At 38.1% G+C, this 17,445-nt stretch overlaps 1 protein-coding gene across 7 annotated transcripts in view; it reads left to right on the top strand.

The window, feature by feature from the left end:
• Ercc6l2 (ERCC excision repair 6 like 2) overlaps window positions 1-17,445 on the top strand; it is a 155,967-nt gene that overhangs the window by 28,456 nt on the left and 110,066 nt on the right. For 6 of the 7 annotated variants that reach the window (XR_015640861.1, XR_015640860.1, XM_087590922.1 and 3 more), the window contains exons 8-12: window positions 877-990; window positions 2,328-2,447; window positions 6,571-6,642; window positions 7,286-7,431; window positions 17,344-17,439. Coding sequence is in view for 5 of the 7 variants with exons in the window: in XM_087590922.1 (XP_087447048.1) it covers window positions 877-990; window positions 2,328-2,447; window positions 6,571-6,642; window positions 7,286-7,431; window positions 17,344-17,439 (548 nt within the window). In the remaining 2 variants the exon portion in view is untranslated. Of the gene's footprint in view, window positions 1-876; window positions 991-2,327; window positions 2,448-6,570; window positions 6,643-7,285; window positions 7,436-17,343; window positions 17,440-17,445 lie in introns of those variants that run through there. The other variant, XM_087590924.1, reaches the window with a different exon arrangement.

Genomic DNA, 17,445 nt, shown 5'->3' with positions numbered 1-17,445 from the left:
ATTTCAGGGATCCTATGTACTTACCTAGATTGCTTGTTATGACACCTAAGTGCTTTTGCTGTTTTTAGTCATTTCTGTTCCCAGTTAATTTTGCTATCAGATTCGGGGCCCACGACCTGTTCCACAAGTCAGATCTGCCCACTCATCAGTAATCCAATTAAAAAAAAAACAAATTAAAAGTAGAAAGCAGAAAATGGAGATTATTCACTTCAACTACATTGGGGAGAGACAAAGGTCCAACAAACTCCTCAAGTCCATATTCAGGATCCAGAAGTGAGATCAAAGTGTACATCTAAGCAGTGTCAGTCAAAGTGAAGTTCCACCCACCACTGACTCATCATTGCCTGGGCTTCAGTCTGTGAGGTGGTTTGACAAGTTGTTAGAACTGTATGAAATCTCTTTTCTGAAAGTTAAGTTCCCTTTCTGGCTGTGGCCATTTCCTCCTCCCAGTGTGAGATTCCTGGGGAAATTCCCATTTTCTTGTGCTCCTTTGTTTCAATAGATTGAGAGACAAGTGTCTCTAAAATATGTTCATTTTTTCCAGACTGTAACAGCATAAGTAGAGAGTAAAGTGTTCCTTAGAGCATTGTGCCTCACCTAGTGTGAACCTAGTAACCCCTTAATGGCAGCCTTTCTGTCACGGTCCCATATAGGATGGAGACTCCCCTTTTATGGAATAAGCATCACTACATTATGGTCACTACATCACCAAGAGTGACTCTAGGTCAGCGATTCATAGAGAGCCTTCTGAGTACTTGGCCTTTACTGTCTTAGGTAATTAGACAGTAAGTACTAAGTGAAGCATTTTATAATTGGTCAGATAGCCATGTTGTTAAATGCTTGTCTTGTTTGTGTTTTCTGTTCATTCTGTTACAGACCAACTCACAGGGTGACACAGTGAGAACCTTGTGCCTTAGTTACCTGACTGTGCTTCAGAAAGTCGCCAACCATGTTGCACTGCTGCAGGCTGCTAGCACCTCCAAGCATCAGGTTTGACTTTACATGTCTTTGTGACACTGTTGATATAAAACAGATACCATACAGTATTTTTGACACAAAAATCATAGTTCTCATCTAAAAGAGAGTAAGAGATACTTTCTTCTGGAGTCATTTTAGTGACCACAGCCTGGGAACAGAGATTTAGATTACACCAAATTTCCATTTTAATATGGAAGTGGTTTTATGAAGGTTTTTAGTTTACTGAAGAAAGTGCGAAATAGAGAAGTTTTAAAAATATATTGGTGGGCACATCAAAGAGATGGGTAAAACAAGATGGGGAAAGCTTTTCTGTAGGTCTAGGATGCTGTCTTACAACATTCTTAGCTTTTGGAATGGTAGAAACTAGTATTCCAAAGGATTATTCTGTTAGTCACAGGGCATTAGTTCTGACACAGAAGTGGGCAAGGACGTGGGGCTAAAACTCCACCCAACCAACATAGATTAACTTCTGAACCTGTAATATTCCAATCTCTACAATATATCAGCCTTCAGTCAATCAGCTCTTTACACACAGCTTCTTTCCAGTTCTTCTCATTGTCTTAGCTAAATACTCTTAAGTGTGTTTTAGGTCGAAGAGGACTCTGACTTGCTTATTTTAAAATTTAGTAGTTGAATGACATAACACTGTGCATGTGCAAGATACTGGGTTCAATTTTCAACATCAATACTAATTTTTTAAATAAAACATTATCAAGAAACATGTATACTTTTTAATCAGGCAGAAAAGCTTGAGCTTAACGTAATAGCTGTTTATGTCTCTAATAGTGTTTATATATTTTCTTGTATTTTTTGGTATAATTACTTGGATAGCTGATAAATCAATTCCATTCTACTAATACTATGTTTAATTATATTTGTTTAATCTGTTTCCTAAACTGTCAAAAATCAGTCCTCTCCAAGTTGAGTCTTAGTAGACGCATTTGCTGTGGTAACTGTGACTGTATCCTACTCTAGAGCACAACCTCAGTAGTAAGGTTTGTTCTCGTTTAACAGTATTTTCTTGTGATGTAGCCGGTATGGTTAAACTAATTTTGAAATCTGTTAAGAGTCTGGTACAGTAGTCTTGGACAGTATTATTTATTCTTTGAGGAATATTTGTTTCCTTGTTTTGGAAATCTTAAGGAAGTAATGATATAACGTCTTAATCCATAGTATCAAGAATTCATCAAAACCATACATGTTTAACATACAGCTTTAGGATTTTCTGAATTGTTAATTTTACTTAAAGAAGGCAGATTATATATCTGTTTCCCAGAAATAGAAATTTTTTTATAAAGTTTTTTTTTCAGGTTTAATATGTATTGAAAAATTTTCTTCTTTCTCTTAAGGAAACACTTATAAAGAGGATTTGTGATCAGGTATTTTCCAGATTCCCAGATTTTGTTCAGAAAAGCAAAGATGCAGCCTTTGAAACACTTTCTGACCCTAAATATAGTGGGAAAATGAAGGTATGTACTCTCCCTTTAGTGTGTGTACAGACGGGGATGCTGTACAAAAGATCAGATTTATGCAGGGATACAGCAAGCACACCAGCTAATCAGGACAGCCACCCCAACCGTGAGAAAAGACGGAGTTTGTGAGCTCTGCTTATGATCCCAGCACACAATGGTTCTCAGTGGCAGTTGCATCAAACATGTGTTAAGCTTTTCTTTACTTATCTATTGGACTTAAGAACACTTAAAATGTTTGTTGTTCTCACATCTAGATTGAATCTTCTGCCTCATATTTTTGTTTGCTGACCTAAATAGTAAAACTGCAAGGTAACAACATTTCTTACATCTGCACAGGGGAACTGACCTGTGGCCATGTTGTTCTTGGTATGCATTACTAAAGGAAGGGTGTGAAAACGCAGCCCATGGTCTGTAGCCCTGACCTAGGTCTCTGGACATTATCTGTCATAGTCGTGTGACCTGCTAATAGCCTCTGGCTTCCTCCAAGAAGTTTGTTTAATCCCTCAATAGCTATCAAGAATCCTCATTTATGGGTTCACAATTCCCACCCTTTTACTATAGTTAAGAAAAAGGTAAGATTTTTTATTTTTGGCCAAGGGAATAAAAAGGAAGTAATTCCAACTAGTCGATTAGTGTTTTATCTGGAAATATTTTTAGCAGTTAATCTAGATAAGCTTAATGTGGGTTAGTTGCTTAAAACCTAGAAATTCAGTGAAACAAAATAGGTTGAAGTAGTAAAAAGGGATTGCATTAAAAATTATTTGTAGGTTGGGGATTTAGCTCAGTGGTAGAGCGCTTGCCTAGGAAGCGCAAGGCCCTGGGTTCGGTCCCCAGCTCCAGAAAAAAAAAAAAAAAGAACCAAAAGATTTAAAAAAAAATTATTTGTAAAGATCAATTAGTTTGTATTCATGAGAATATCATGACTTATTCCAAGTAATTAAAATAAAATAATTTGCTTTTTATAAAATTTCAATATAAAATCCAGATTCATTTAGAGCTCTATTTTTAGAAATTACACTGTATAGTTAAGAAAATGATTAGATTTCATTTTTATTCTGATTTTGGTTGTTAGAAGCTGGGTAGACATCTTGGTTTCTGTGGAGAACACTGATTTGCAATTTCTAACTGATTTTGCCAGTCAAACAGATCTTGACAATAATAGCTGGGGATATGTATTATAGGATCATTTTTACATATTTAATTATCATCATTATCTGTGATATATATGATTTAGTGATATACAGCCTATAGGTTTATCATAGACTTACTGCCTATAAGGTTAAGATCTTGTATCCTTGATTTGTGTATCTTTTGGGAGTTCCAACATGTAATTGGAATTTACAGTATCAGCTTCTACTGCAGAGGCTCTAGACTCATAAGGCCTGTGTTTGCTGTCATAACCTTAGAGCTGCAGCAGTGACCTGGCTTGGTGTTAATTGGATACTTACCTCCTTACCTGTCATTGGAATAACCAGAAGTTGTACCCACTTAGCTCAGAATTTTTTTATTCATTAGGTGATATATCACAAATCTACTTACTAAGAGAGTAAGAAAGACTAGGGAACCCAGCTCAGTGCTATGGGACCAAAAGGTACCACATTCATCTTTCTAGGCCTGTCTGATTAATTTGAGAAACTTATTTTTAAAATTTTAAAAATTTCACAGTTCTTTGCTGTGAATACTCTCAAATTCGTAGGTAGACTCTCATACGCTATGGAGAGTAAGTAGAAATCTGTAGTAGTAAAGCGACAACACACATTGATGTATTGTCAGTTTTGAACTTTTGGTATGATCATTCATTTAGTGAGTTGTTTTTTTTTTTTTTCCAAAAATAATGAAGAATTGGTATCCAAAGTATACAGAGTGTTCTTAAAACTCAGTAGTAGAAAGGAGATAATCTAGCTTAAAAATCAGAAAGGATCTGAACAGATAACTTACTACAAAAAGAAGTGCAGATGACAAGGAAGTGCAAGGTAAGATGCTGCTAAGTACCTGTAAGCATAAAGTAGAAAACAGGTTCTGTCAGGGTAGCAGAGTCCAGACCACTGGCAGCACCAGGAGCTGCTGACCGTCTTTCAGCACAGGTGAAACTGAAGAGTGAGTTGGTCCCTCTGAAGAATAGTATGGTGACTTTTGTCAAAGCTTTCGCTTGCAGTAATGTCAGTTACATCGTTTTTAAAATGTGTTTGATATTTAAAATAAGAAAATGAAATATTTTTATCGTTATCCATTAGTCACATTATTTGTTATTTATCTAAGAGATAAATTTAGTGAATGCCCACATATGAGCCCCACATAAATTTATTCATAATTTTCAAAGCTTAGAAGCAATTAAGATGTCCTTCAAGGGGCAACTGGATTAACTGTGGTACAAAATGGAATATTTTTAACAATAAAAATTGAATGAGATGTGGTGGTACATGCTTTTAATCCCTTTACTCTGGAGGCAGAGGCAGAAGCAGAGGCAAGTGTATCTCAATTCAGTTAAAAGGCAGCACGGTCTACATAGCAAGTTACAGGCCAGTCATGGCTACACAGTGAGGCCTTCTCTCAAAAAAATAAAAAATAGTAAAACACTTGGAGAACTCTTAAGTGTGCACTGCTAAATTAAAGAAGCTAGCCTGGAGAAAATACATGCTGTGCTGCTATGTGATTCCATCCATGTGACCCTCTGAAAAAGGAAAAACTACAGAGACAGATCAGGGGTTCTGGGAGAAGAAAGGTACCTAGGTAAAGTGTCAGGGACTTTTAAGCAGTAACGTTTTTTATGATGCTTTGATGTGAAAACGTCATGATCCATTCATCAGAATTCAAAACTGTAAACAAAATGAGTGAACTCTACCACAAGCCAAACTCCTGTTAGCAGTAACAGCCCAGTGTTCCTAATCAGTTGTATGGATACCTCATAAATAGTAATGATAATCATATCTTAATAGCATTAGCTTTATATAAACATCAATAGGCAGCAATATGGGGATAGATAGCTCAGAAGTAGAGCGTTTGTCTGGCATGCACAGGCTAAGGATTAATGCCCACTATTGCAAAAAGAGAGATGAGGAGTGGTATGTGGGAGATTTCTATAATTATACTCAGTTCTGAAAACCTTAAAAAAAGTCTGTCAATTAAAAGCATCAGTCATATATAATATAAAATTAAAATGCATGTCATGCATAAAATCTGGTACTCATTGAAAAATAAAACTAAATGCAAATAAAAGTTTATATGTTGTCCAGATATTAAAATATTTCCCCAGGCTGTGACATTTTTACTCACCATCTAAGTAGATTTTTAAAGAACTTCCAAAGCATGTTTTTTCAAAGATTGAGGATAAGACTCAAATTTGAAGGAAGTCCTTTCCAGGTAAACTATTAAGAGATTGTTTTATTGAGTATATTTTTTGCTTATATGTTTATTATCCAAGAAGTTGTTTCCTTCAAAACATTGTTTGTGTACCAAGTTCAGAAAACTTGGTACAGAAAATTCCTCTCCCCTTTGTGGATTGTCTTTTCATGGTTTTCTGTCTTCCCAATGTGGGAATGTCTGCTTAAAAACAACAGCTTTTATTGTGTAGTTTTCGGACTGTTGCTTTCTCTCCAAAGAACTGAGTATGAGGGCAGTTTGAGGTCAAAATCATATCTGGAAGTCAGGGCTGTCTGTAAATAAACAAAGAGAAGAGAGTGAGAAGAGATGTGTGCCTCAGAGGTGAGCATCAGGTCTCTCAGAACCTGCAGAAAAGGAACTGTGAGCATTGCCTACTGTCTGTCTAGAAAGCCATTAACTTGCTACAAGGCAGGTTTTGCTAATTTAGTCTTAACATAACTGTGGGTATAAAAGTGTATTCTGAAAATTAAATTAATCCATCATCTGAAGTGCTCCATTTTAGTAGAACCAGATGAGAGAACCAGGCTTTGGGAGCCTTATCTCCTTACTGACAAAAGGATGATGAATAGTATTTGGTGTGATAAGTAGTGTACTTGTTAATTTTGAATATATGAAGGGAGTTAGCAGAGACAGCTGCAATTAGTGTTGTGTAGAACACTTTCAGGAAGTCTCCAGTGTTTTCTGAACATTTAATTTTGTAGTTGGTACTGGCCCACTGATACCCTGTGTTCCTTCCCAGGTCCTCGATCAACTTCTGAATCATTTTAGGAAGCACAGAGATAAGGTTCTTCTCTTCTCCTTTTCCACCAAGGTGAGTTCCATCCACAGTGTTCTTGCTTGGTTCACCTGGGTCCCTAAGCAGTAAGCACAGGGAAGTAGCAGATTACTGTCTCTTTCTCCTCATCCACAGAGCATGTTGTGGTAAGGGAAGCAACTCAGACCTTTCTAGCGAACACACACACACACACACACACACACATATGTGAAATTAGACAGAGGTGCCACCATCCTATGAAACTCAAAGGTAAAGCTGTATTTTCTGCTGATGTTCTTTTAAGATATTTAGGATTTTTAGAGTTTAGAAAATGACATAAATTAAAAAATGGTCTAAATAAGTTATTTGACCAATGATTTTCTTTTTATCTGGTTTCAGTTTGTTGTTTTTAAAGAAACACTTGCTAAAAAGAAAAGATTGTCTGTGTTAGAATAACAGAAAGAAATACATGGGTTAAAAGGGAGGGAAAGTATTTATTTTTTGGTTCTGGAAATAGAGGCTAGGCCTGGCACATATCAGGGAATCAGTCTCCCACAGATGACCCAGGACTCCATATCTATCGCTTATTACATAGAAGAAAGAAATGGTGATCCCAATGGTCAGTGCTCACTAACCATCACCTCAGTGATTGGACAGAACTTGTGACCAGAAACTGTGCGTCTGCCTTTCTTCTCTACAGCTGTTGGATGTGCTGCAGCAGTACTGTATGGCTTCAGGTCTTGATTACCGGCGACTCGATGGAAGCACAAAGTCTGAGGAAAGACTCAAGATTGTGAAAGAGTTTAACAGTTCACAAGATGTGAACATTTGTCTTGTCTCCACAATGTAAGAAAAGAAAAGACAATATGATGGCTTAATTTCCGTCTGGGTGTTTTCTAAACTATTTTGAGATTAATTTTCATCGAAGCAGCTAATGTTGCTTCGTTTTCTTTGATTGTAAAGAAGCAGTAAAAACACTGTCAGTTATAAACAGAACAGCAATCTTTTATTTCCTCATCATTCTGACATCTCCTTATAAAGACAGGCTGAAAAGATAAGATTCAAAGCAGCAATGTAGACTCCCAGGAGTCTTGGGTAGTGTGAGGGTTCTCCCATCAGAACAGTTGGACACAGTTCTCACTCAGATCTCACCACTGCTACCTCCTCTGCTTGTCCCAACTGGAGCTGCTGCTGGATTTTATAAGGAATAAATTTGTTCCAGCACCTACTTAATGAATCTCTAATTAGAATGGCTTAAAGAAAATGCGCTCTTTGAGAAAGATTTCAGTCGGTAGAAACAACCTAAGGAAGATACCTGGGTCATAATAATTATTTATTTTTGGCACTACGTGTGAGAATTTTATAAATTTGCTATTACTGTTTTCAAACAGAGAACCCGAGAACTTTAGAAATAAACTGCAAAGTGCAAAAGTAGAGTTCAAACTGAACTTGAGTAAAAGGGAGAAGCTCTGAGCTCTCATTGCTGTGGATGAAATCCAGCATGTCCTCACCCGTCTCCTTACATACAAAGCACTGAGTGACATACGTATGGTAGTCTTCAGTTAAGCTCTACAACTAAACCTTCTTAACTTAAGATGTGTAAACACTGGACGGAGGTCCCAGCACTGCAGAGCCCATCATGACTACCTCAGGCCCAGCTGAAAACAGCCAGCAGCTCTAGTCTCACTGTGTTTGAAAAAGTTCTATGTGCCCAACACGTTCCTAACATTGAAAGAAAATCTTTCATTTTTAAAAATCCTATTAGATCTTTACAAACCCACCTTATCGTCTTATTTGCATGTTGTCTTCTGTAATTTCTAGTCCTTTACCTCTTTAGTAATTTTAGTCATGTTTAAAAGTTTTTTGAAATTATGTATGTATGCATATATGTGTGTTTATTCATTGTTGTAGAAAGCTTTTGCCATGGTACGTATGTGAAGGTAAAAGAACACCTTTGTACAATTATATGGTCAATTTTGGAGAAAGTACCATGAGGAGCTGAGAAGAAGGTATATCCTTTTGCTTTAGGATAGAATGTTCTATAAATATCCGTTAAGTCCATTTGGCTCATGATTTCTCTTAGTCTGTCTACATCTCTGTTTAATTTCTGTTTCCATGATCTGTCCATTGATGAGAGTGGGATGTTGAAATCTCCCACTATTATTGTGTGAGGTGCAATGTGTGTTTTGAGCTTTAGTAAGGTTTCTTTTACGTATGTAGGTGCCCTTGTATTTGGGGCATAGATATTTAGGATTGAGAGTTCATCTTGGTGGATTTTTCCTTTGATGAATATGAAGTGTCCTTCCTTATCTTTTTTGATGACTTTTAGTTGAAAATTGATTTTATTTGATATTAGAATGGCTACTCCAGCTTGCTTCTTCTGACCATTTGCTTGGAAAGTTGTTTTCCAGCCTTTCACTCTGAGGTAGTGTCTGTCTTTGTCTCTGAGGTGTGTTTCCTGTAGGCAGCAGAATGCAGGGTCCTCGTTGCGTATCCAGTTTGTTAATCTATTTCTTTTTATTGGGGAGTTGAGGCCATTGATGTTGAGAGATATTAAGGAATAGTGATTATTGCTTCCTGTTATATTCATATTTGGATGTGAGGTTATGTTTGTGTGCTTTCATTCTCTTTGTTTTGTTGCCAAGACGATTAGTTTCTTGCTTCTTCTAGGGTATAGCTTGCCTCCTTATGTTGGGCTTTACCATTTATTATCCTTTGTAGTGCTGGATTTGTAGAAAGATATTGTGTAAATTTGGTTTTGTCATGGAATATCTTGGTTTCTCCATCTATGTTAATTGAGAGTTTTGCAGGATACAGTAACCTGGGCTGGCATTTGTGTTCTCTTAGGGTCTGTATGACATCAGTCCAGGATCTTCTGGCCTTCATAGTTTCTGGCGAGAAGTCTGGTGTGATTCTGATAGGTCTGCCTTTATATGTTACTTGACCTTTTTCCCTTACTGCTTTTAATATTCTTTCTTTATTTTGTGCGTTTGGTGTTTTGACAATTATGTGACGGGAGGTGTTTCTTTTCTGGTCCAATCTATTTGGAGTTCTGTAGGCTTCTTGTATGCCTATGGGTATCTCTTTTTTTAGGTTAGGGAAGTTTTCTTCTATGATTTTGTTGAAGATATTTACTGGTCCTTTGAGCTGGGAGTCTTCACTCTCTTCTATACCTATTATCCTTAGGTTTGATCTTCTCATTGAGTCCTGGATTTCCTGTATGTTTTGGACCAGTAGCTTTTTCCGCTTTACATTATCTTTGACAGTTGAGTCAATGATTTCTATGGAATCTTCTGCTCCTGAGATTCTCTCTTCCATCTCTTGTATTCTGTTGGTGAAGCTTGTATCTACAGCTCCTTGTCTCTTCTTTAGGTTTTCTATATCCAGGGTTGTTTCCATGTGTTCTTTCTTGATTGCTTCTATTTCCATTTTTAATTCCTTCAACTGTTTGATTGTGTTTTCCTGGAATTCTTTCAGGGATTTTTGTGTCTCCTCTCTATGGGCTTCTACTTGTTTATTTATGTTTTCCTGGAATTCTTTCAGGGATTTTTGCGATTCCTTTCTGTAGGCTTCTACTTGTTTATTAACGTTTTCCTGTGTTTCTCTAAGGGAGTTCTTCACGTCTTTCTTGAAGTCCTCCAGCATCATGATCAAATATGATTTTGAAACTAGATCTCGCTTTTCTGGTGTGTATGGATAGTCCATGTTTGTTTTGGTGGGAGAATTGGGCTCCGATGATGCCAGGTAGTCTTGGTTTCTGTTGCTTGGGTTCCTACGCTTGCCTCTCGCCATCAGATTATCTCTAGTGTTACTTTGTTCTGCTATTTCTGACAGTGGCTAGACTGTCCTATAAGCCTGTGTGTCAAAAACGGGCCTCAACAGGTACAGAAAGATAGAAATAATCCCATGCGTGCTATCGGACCACCACGGCGTAAAACTGGTCTTCAATAACAATAAGGGAAGAATGCCCACATATACGTGGAAATTGAACAATGCTCTACTCAATGATAACCTGGTCAAGGAAGAAATAAAGAAAGAAATTAAAAACTTTTTAGAATTTAATGAAAATGAAGGTACAACATACCCAAACTTATGGGACACAATGAAAGCTGTGCTAAGAGGAAAACTCATAGCGCTGAGTGCCTGCAGAAAGAAACAGGAAAGAGCATATGTCAGCAGCTTGGCAGCACACCTAAAAGCTCTAGAACAAAAAGAAGCAAATACACCCAGGAGGAGTAGAAGGCAGGAAATAATCAAACTCAGAGCTGAAATCAACCAAGTAGAAACAAAAAGGACCATAGAAAGAATCAACAGAACCAAAAGTTGGTTCTTTGAGAAAATCAACAAGATAGATAAACCCTTAGCCAGACTAACGAGAGGACACAGAGAGTACGTCCAAATTAACAAAATCAGAAATGAAAAGGGAGACATAACTACAGATTCAGAGGAAATTCAAAAAATCATCAGATCTTACTATAAAAACCTATATTCAACAAAACTTGAAAATCTTCAGGAAATGGACAATTTCCTAGACAGATACCAGGTACCGAAGTTAAATCAGGAACAGATAAACCAGTTAAACAACCCCATAACTCCTAAGGAAATAGAAGCAGTCATTAAAGGTCTCCCAACCAAAAAGAGCCCAGGTCCAGACGGGTTTAGTTCAGAATTCTATCAAACCTTCATAGAAGACCTCATACCAATATTATCCAAACTATTCCACAAAATTGAAACAGATAGATCACTACCGAATACCTTCTATGAAGCCACAATTACTCTTATACCTAAACCACACAAAGACACAACAAAGAAAGAGAACTTCAGACCAATTTCCCTTATGAATATCGACGCAAAAATACTCAATAAAATTCTGGCAAACCGAATTCAAGAGCACATCAAAACAATCATCCACCATGATCAAGTAGGCTTCATCCCAGGCATGCAGGGATGGTTTAATATACGGAAAACCATCAATGTGATCCATTATATAAACAAACTGAAAGAACAAAACCACATGATCATTTCATTAGATGCTGAGAAAGCATTTGACAAAATTCAACACCCCTTCATGATAAAAGTCCTGGAAAGAATAGGAATTCAAGGCCCATACCTAAACATAGTAAAAGCCATATACAGCAAACCAGTTGCTAACATTAAACTAAATGGAGAGAAACTTGAAGCAATCCCACTAAAATCAGGGACTAGACAAGGCTGCCCCCTCTCTCCCTACTTATTCAATATAGTTCTTGAAGTTCTAGCCAGAGCAATCAGAGAACAAAAGGAGATCAAGGGGATACAGATCGGAAAAGAAGAGGTCAAAATATCACTATTTGCAGATGATATGATAGTATATTTAAGTGATCCCAAAAGTTCCACCAGAGAACTACTAAAGCTGATAAACAACTTCAGCAAAGTGGCTGGGTATAAAATTAACTCAAATAAATCAGTTGCCTTCCTCTATACAAAAGAGAAACAAGCCGAGAAAGAAATTAGGGAAACGACACCCTTCATAATAGACCCAAATAATATAAAGTACCTCGGTGTGACTTTAACGAAGCAAGTAAAAGATCTGTACAATAAGAACTTCAAGACACTGAGGAAAGAAATTGAAGAAGACCTCAGAAGATGGAAAGATCTCCCATGCTCATGGATTGGCAGGATTAATATAGTAAAAATGGCCATTTTACCAAAAGCAATCTACAGATTCAACGCAATCCCCATCAAAATACCAATCCAATTCTTCAAAGAGTTAGACAGAACAATTTGCAAATTCATCTGGAATAACAAAAAACCCAGGATAGCTAAAGCTATCCTCAACAATAAAAGGACTTCAGGGGGAATCACTATCCTTGAACTCAAGCAGTATTACAGAGCAATAGTGATAAAAACTGCATGGTATTGGTACAGAGACAGACAGATAGACCAATGGAATAGAATTGAAGACCCAGAAATGAACCCACACACCTATGGTCACTTGATTTTTGACAAAGGAGCCAAAACCATCCAATGGAAAAAAGATAGCATTTTCAGCAAATGGTGCTGGTTCAACTGGGGGTCAACATGTAGAAGAATGCAGATCGATCCATGCTTATCACCCTGTACAAAGCTTAAGTCCAAGTGGATCAAGGACCTCCACATCAAACCAGACACACTCAAACTAATAGAAGAAAAACTAGGGAAGCATCTGGAACACACGGGCACTGGAAAAAATTTCCTGAACAAAACACCAATGGCTTACGCTCTAAGATCAAGAATCGACAAATGGGATCTCATAAAACTGCAAAGCTTCTGTAAGGCAAAGGACACTGTGGTTAGGACAAAACGGCAACCAACAGATTGGGAAAAGATCTTTACCAATCCTACAACAGATAGAGGCCTTATATCCAAAATATACAAAGAACTCAAGAAGTTAGACCGCAGGGAAACAACCCTATTAAAAAATGGGGTTCAGAGCTAAACAAAGAATTCACAGCTGAGGAATGCCGAATGGCTGAGAAACACCTAAAGAAATGTTCAATATCTTTAGTCATAAGGGAAATGCAAATCAAAACAACCCGGAGATTTCACCTCACACCAGTGAGAATGGCTAAGATCAAAAACTCAGGTGACAGCAGATGCTGGCGAGGATGTGGAGAAAGAGGAACACTCCTCCATTGTTGGTGGGATTGCAGACTGATAAAACCATTCTGGAAATCAGTCTGGAGGTTCCTCAGAAAATTGGACGTTGAACTGCCTGAGGATCCAGCTATACCTCTCTTGGGCATATACCCAAAAGATGCCTCAACATATAAAAGAGACATGTGCTCCACTATGTTCATCGCAGCCTTATTTATAATAGCCAGAAACTGGAAAGAACCCAGATGCCCTTCAACAGAGGAATGGATACAGAAAATGTGGTACATCTACACAATGGAATATTACTCAGCTATCAAAAACAATGAGTTTATGAAATTCGTAGGCAAATGGTTCGAACTGGAAAATATCATCCTGAGTGAGCTAACCCAATCACAGAAAGACATACATGGTATGCACTCATTGATAAGTGGCTATTAGCCCAAATGCTTGAATTACCCTAGATCCCTAGAACAAATGAAACTCAAGACGGATGATCAAAATGTGAATGCTTCACTCCTTCTTTAAATGAGGAAAAAGAATACCCTTGGCAGGGAAGGGAGAGGCAAAGATTAAAACAGAGACTGAAGGAACACCCATTCAGAGCCTGCCCCACACGTGGCCCATACATATACAGCCACCCAATTAGACAAGATGGATGAAGCAAAGAAGTGCAGACCGACAGGAGCCGGATGTAGATCGCTCCTGAGAGACACAGCCAGAATACAGCAAATACAGAGGCGAATGCCAGCAGCAAACCACTGAACTGAGAATAGGACCCCCGTTGAAGGAATCAGAGAAAGAACTGGAAGAGCTTGAAGGGGCTCGAGACCCCATATGTACAACAATGCCAAGCAACCAGAGCTTCCAGGGACTAAGCCACTACCTAAAGACTATACATGGACTGACCCTGGACTCTGACCTCATAGGTAGCAATGAATATCCTAGTAAGAGCACCAATGGAAGGGGAAGCCCTGGGTCCTGCTAAGACTGAACCCCCAGTGAACGTGATTGTTGGGGGGAGGGCGTCAATGGGGGGAGGATGGGAGGGGAACACCCATAAGGAAGGGGAGGGGGGAGGGGGATGTTTGCCCGGAAACCGGGAAAGGGAACAACACTCGAAATGTATATAAGAAATACTGAAGTTAATAAAAAAAAAAAAAAAAAAGAACACCTTTGTAGACTTAGTCCTCTCCTACTTGTATGTGAGGTTAGGGCAGTGGTTCTCAACCTTCCTAATGCTACAACCCTTTAATACAGTTCCTCATATTGTAGTGATCCCCAACCATAAAATTGTTTTTGTTGCTACTACCTAACTGTAATTTTGGTGCTTTCATGAATTGCAGTGTAAATATCTGTCTTCTCCATTGTTCTTAAGTGATCCCTGTGAAAGGATCATTTGACCCTCAAGTGGGTCTCGAACCACAGGTTGAGAACCATAGGATGAGGGCATCAGACTCAGGTTCCGAGGCTTATGTAGCAAGTGCCTTTACCTGCTGAGCCATTTTGCTGTTCGTAATTTTGTTTTTAAAGGTATACATTACCATACCCAGCCCCTGAATCTTTTTTATTAGAGGAAACTTACTTTGTTCAGTTTTGTGCTTGGGGATATGAAGCATCTGGCTCTTGCTTTTGGTGCATGGTTTCTGAGTACATTTTATAGTTTTTATTTTGTTCCTGGTGGAAATGCTTCAGAGAGCAATGATTTATGAGGTTTCCCTGTGCCTTTTGTTAACTGTCTTGCCCATGAGAAAAGGAAGGTTTTCTGTGTGGTTAAATTCACAAAGTAATTCTTGGTATAGCCATTACATAAAGAGCCGTATCCACTGTGGCTTTGACCTTTGTCTCCTGCCTACAACTGTTAACTGCTGTCTTTTACTTTGTTGGGAACTACTACTGTTTTAAGTTCTGAATGCTAACTAGATTAGTAGTAACTAGGTTAGCACTGGAAATTTGGAAAACAAAATCTGGCACTTGCATTGTGATTTTCTGAGCATTGTTGAATGTTGGATTAAATAGAACTAAGCTAGGTTCTCTGTTACCTTTCAGCCAGTTCTAATATAGTCAAACCACAGCCACACAGCTCTCTGTTCTAATATTCGGTCCATTGTTTCATGTTTGCACAGTTGAGTTCAGTTTATCTCTCAATCTTTGGCCCCATATTTCCCTCTATCAATTTTTCCCCTTTGTGTTTTCTCTTCCATCGAGTCCACTGCATTCTCAAGATTTTTTTTTTTTTTTTTTGCTGCCAACCTTTGATCTCATTGTTTCTGATTAAGCTAATTCTTTTGTAGGCCTAGTAACACTGCTGTTTTCAGCCTTTTTCACTGCCTTATTGTAGTGGAACCTTTAGCCATATCCTGTGTCATTTTAATTCTTAATTTACTGTGGTGTTAGAAAGTTTTCTCAAATAACTTTGTAAGCCAAGGAGTGCAAAAAATAACTGTCTACCCCCCACCCCGCCCCTGATACATACTTTGTCATAACCCCTCCTTCCCTTTTGAATTCATACTTTGGCAAACTCTAGAAATCTAGATCGGAAATAATTTCCTTTCGGGCCTTTGAAGGCCTCTCTTTCAGCATTATTGTTTAGTATTTAGTGTCACTAAATACCACTTTGATTCTTGGTCCCCTTTGGGTCTGATAAGAATTTTTCTTCCTCTGCAGTCTACTGAAACTTAACAGTGATGTTTGAATCTTACCTTGGGTGATAATCATTTGTTGCACCACGGCCTGAAAACATGTCTCCATTTGGGGGAAATGATTTTTATACTTCCTTTCTTCCTGCTTTCTGTGTGGTTACTTTGGGATTTGACCTAGACAGTTCTCTCTTGATCTTTTTTATGGGTAATTATTCCCCTTATTTTCCACTTTCTCTGGTCGCTGTTTTGTTTTAGACCAGTGGGTCTCACTTTCCTAATACTATGACCTGTTGATACAGTTCTTCATATTGTGGTGAACCTCAACCATAATATTATTTTTCTTATTAATTTTGCTATTATTATAAATTGTAATCTAAATATTTGGTATAGAGGATACCTGATACGCGACCTCCTTTGGGGTCACAGCCCACAGGTTAAAAAATGCTGTTTTAGACAATGCACGCATTGCAGCTGGCATTGAGCTTGCTGTCCGCTTTCTCAGTTTTGCACACAGCCTTTTAAAAATATGTATTTGAATTATTTGTAATTATGTGTGTGTGTGAGTGTATGTATGGGTCCATGAATGCAGATACCCTTGGAGGTCAGAGGCCTGAGATCCCCTGTAGTTAGACATACAAGATTGTGAGGTCTCTATATGAGTGCTGCTAACTTGGTCATCAGCCAGAATGGTGCATGTTCTCAACTGTTGAGCCATCTCTCCCACTTCTGCTCAAATATTTTCTTTCTATCACCCTCCTTCCTGGCTACCATGAGATGGGCAGCTTTCTCCTGCCACAACCATCTTGCTCTGATGTTTTTGCTTTGCTTCAGACCTCAAAGAAATAGAATAACACAGACATGCTTGCCCCCAAAATCTCCAAAACTGTAAGCCAAAATAAACCCTTTGTGCTTAATTGGTCTACATAGTGAGTTTCAGGTCAGCAGAGCTACACAGTGAGATCTGTATCAGAGAAAAAATTACCAAATGAATCTAGAGGATTAAAGATATGAAAATATCTAGCATGACTCCTTCGTGAAGAGGATCCATTTGGCACATGTTTTAAGGAAGAGGACTATTAACAATTTTTGTCTTGAGTATTAGTGTGTGAATGGTCTGAGTATAGGATGATATTCCTGACAGAGTGGGAAACTGGTGAACAAAAGGCTTAAGAGACAGAGTTAGGAAAACAAAAGAAAAACTCTTCCCCAGATTCAGTTTTGCTGTTCCTTTCATTTAATGTCACACATCAAAATTAGCCAGACCCAAAGTCTGTAAAATTTAGTGAACTGCTAGACAGTTAGAACAGGCACTCGGAACAGAAGCTATGGAGGTTTACATTAAATTTTATACTTCATCATTGAACATATTTTATGCACTTACCCACCATCAAAACCCAAATATCCATGACAGGCTTAGAACTAGAAGAATAACTTTGACTCCTGCTTCTGCCTGCTGGGTGTGTACCACCATCCCTCACAACAGTTTATGCTGTTTTCTTTCCAGGGCTGGTGGACTAGGTCTCAATTTCATTGGTGCCAACGTTGTTATATTATTTGATCCAACTTGGAATCCAGCCAATGATCTTCAAGCTATTGACAGGTATGA

Source organism: Rattus norvegicus, chromosome 17, assembly GCF_021556685.1.
Source record: "Rattus norvegicus strain SHRSP/BbbUtx chromosome 17, alternate assembly SHRSP_T2T, whole genome shotgun sequence".
NCBI lineage: Eukaryota > Metazoa > Chordata > Mammalia > Rodentia > Muridae > Rattus > Rattus norvegicus.
The sequence above is the reverse complement of the archived record's forward strand: the minus strand, read 5'-3'. Positions and strand labels throughout refer to the sequence as shown.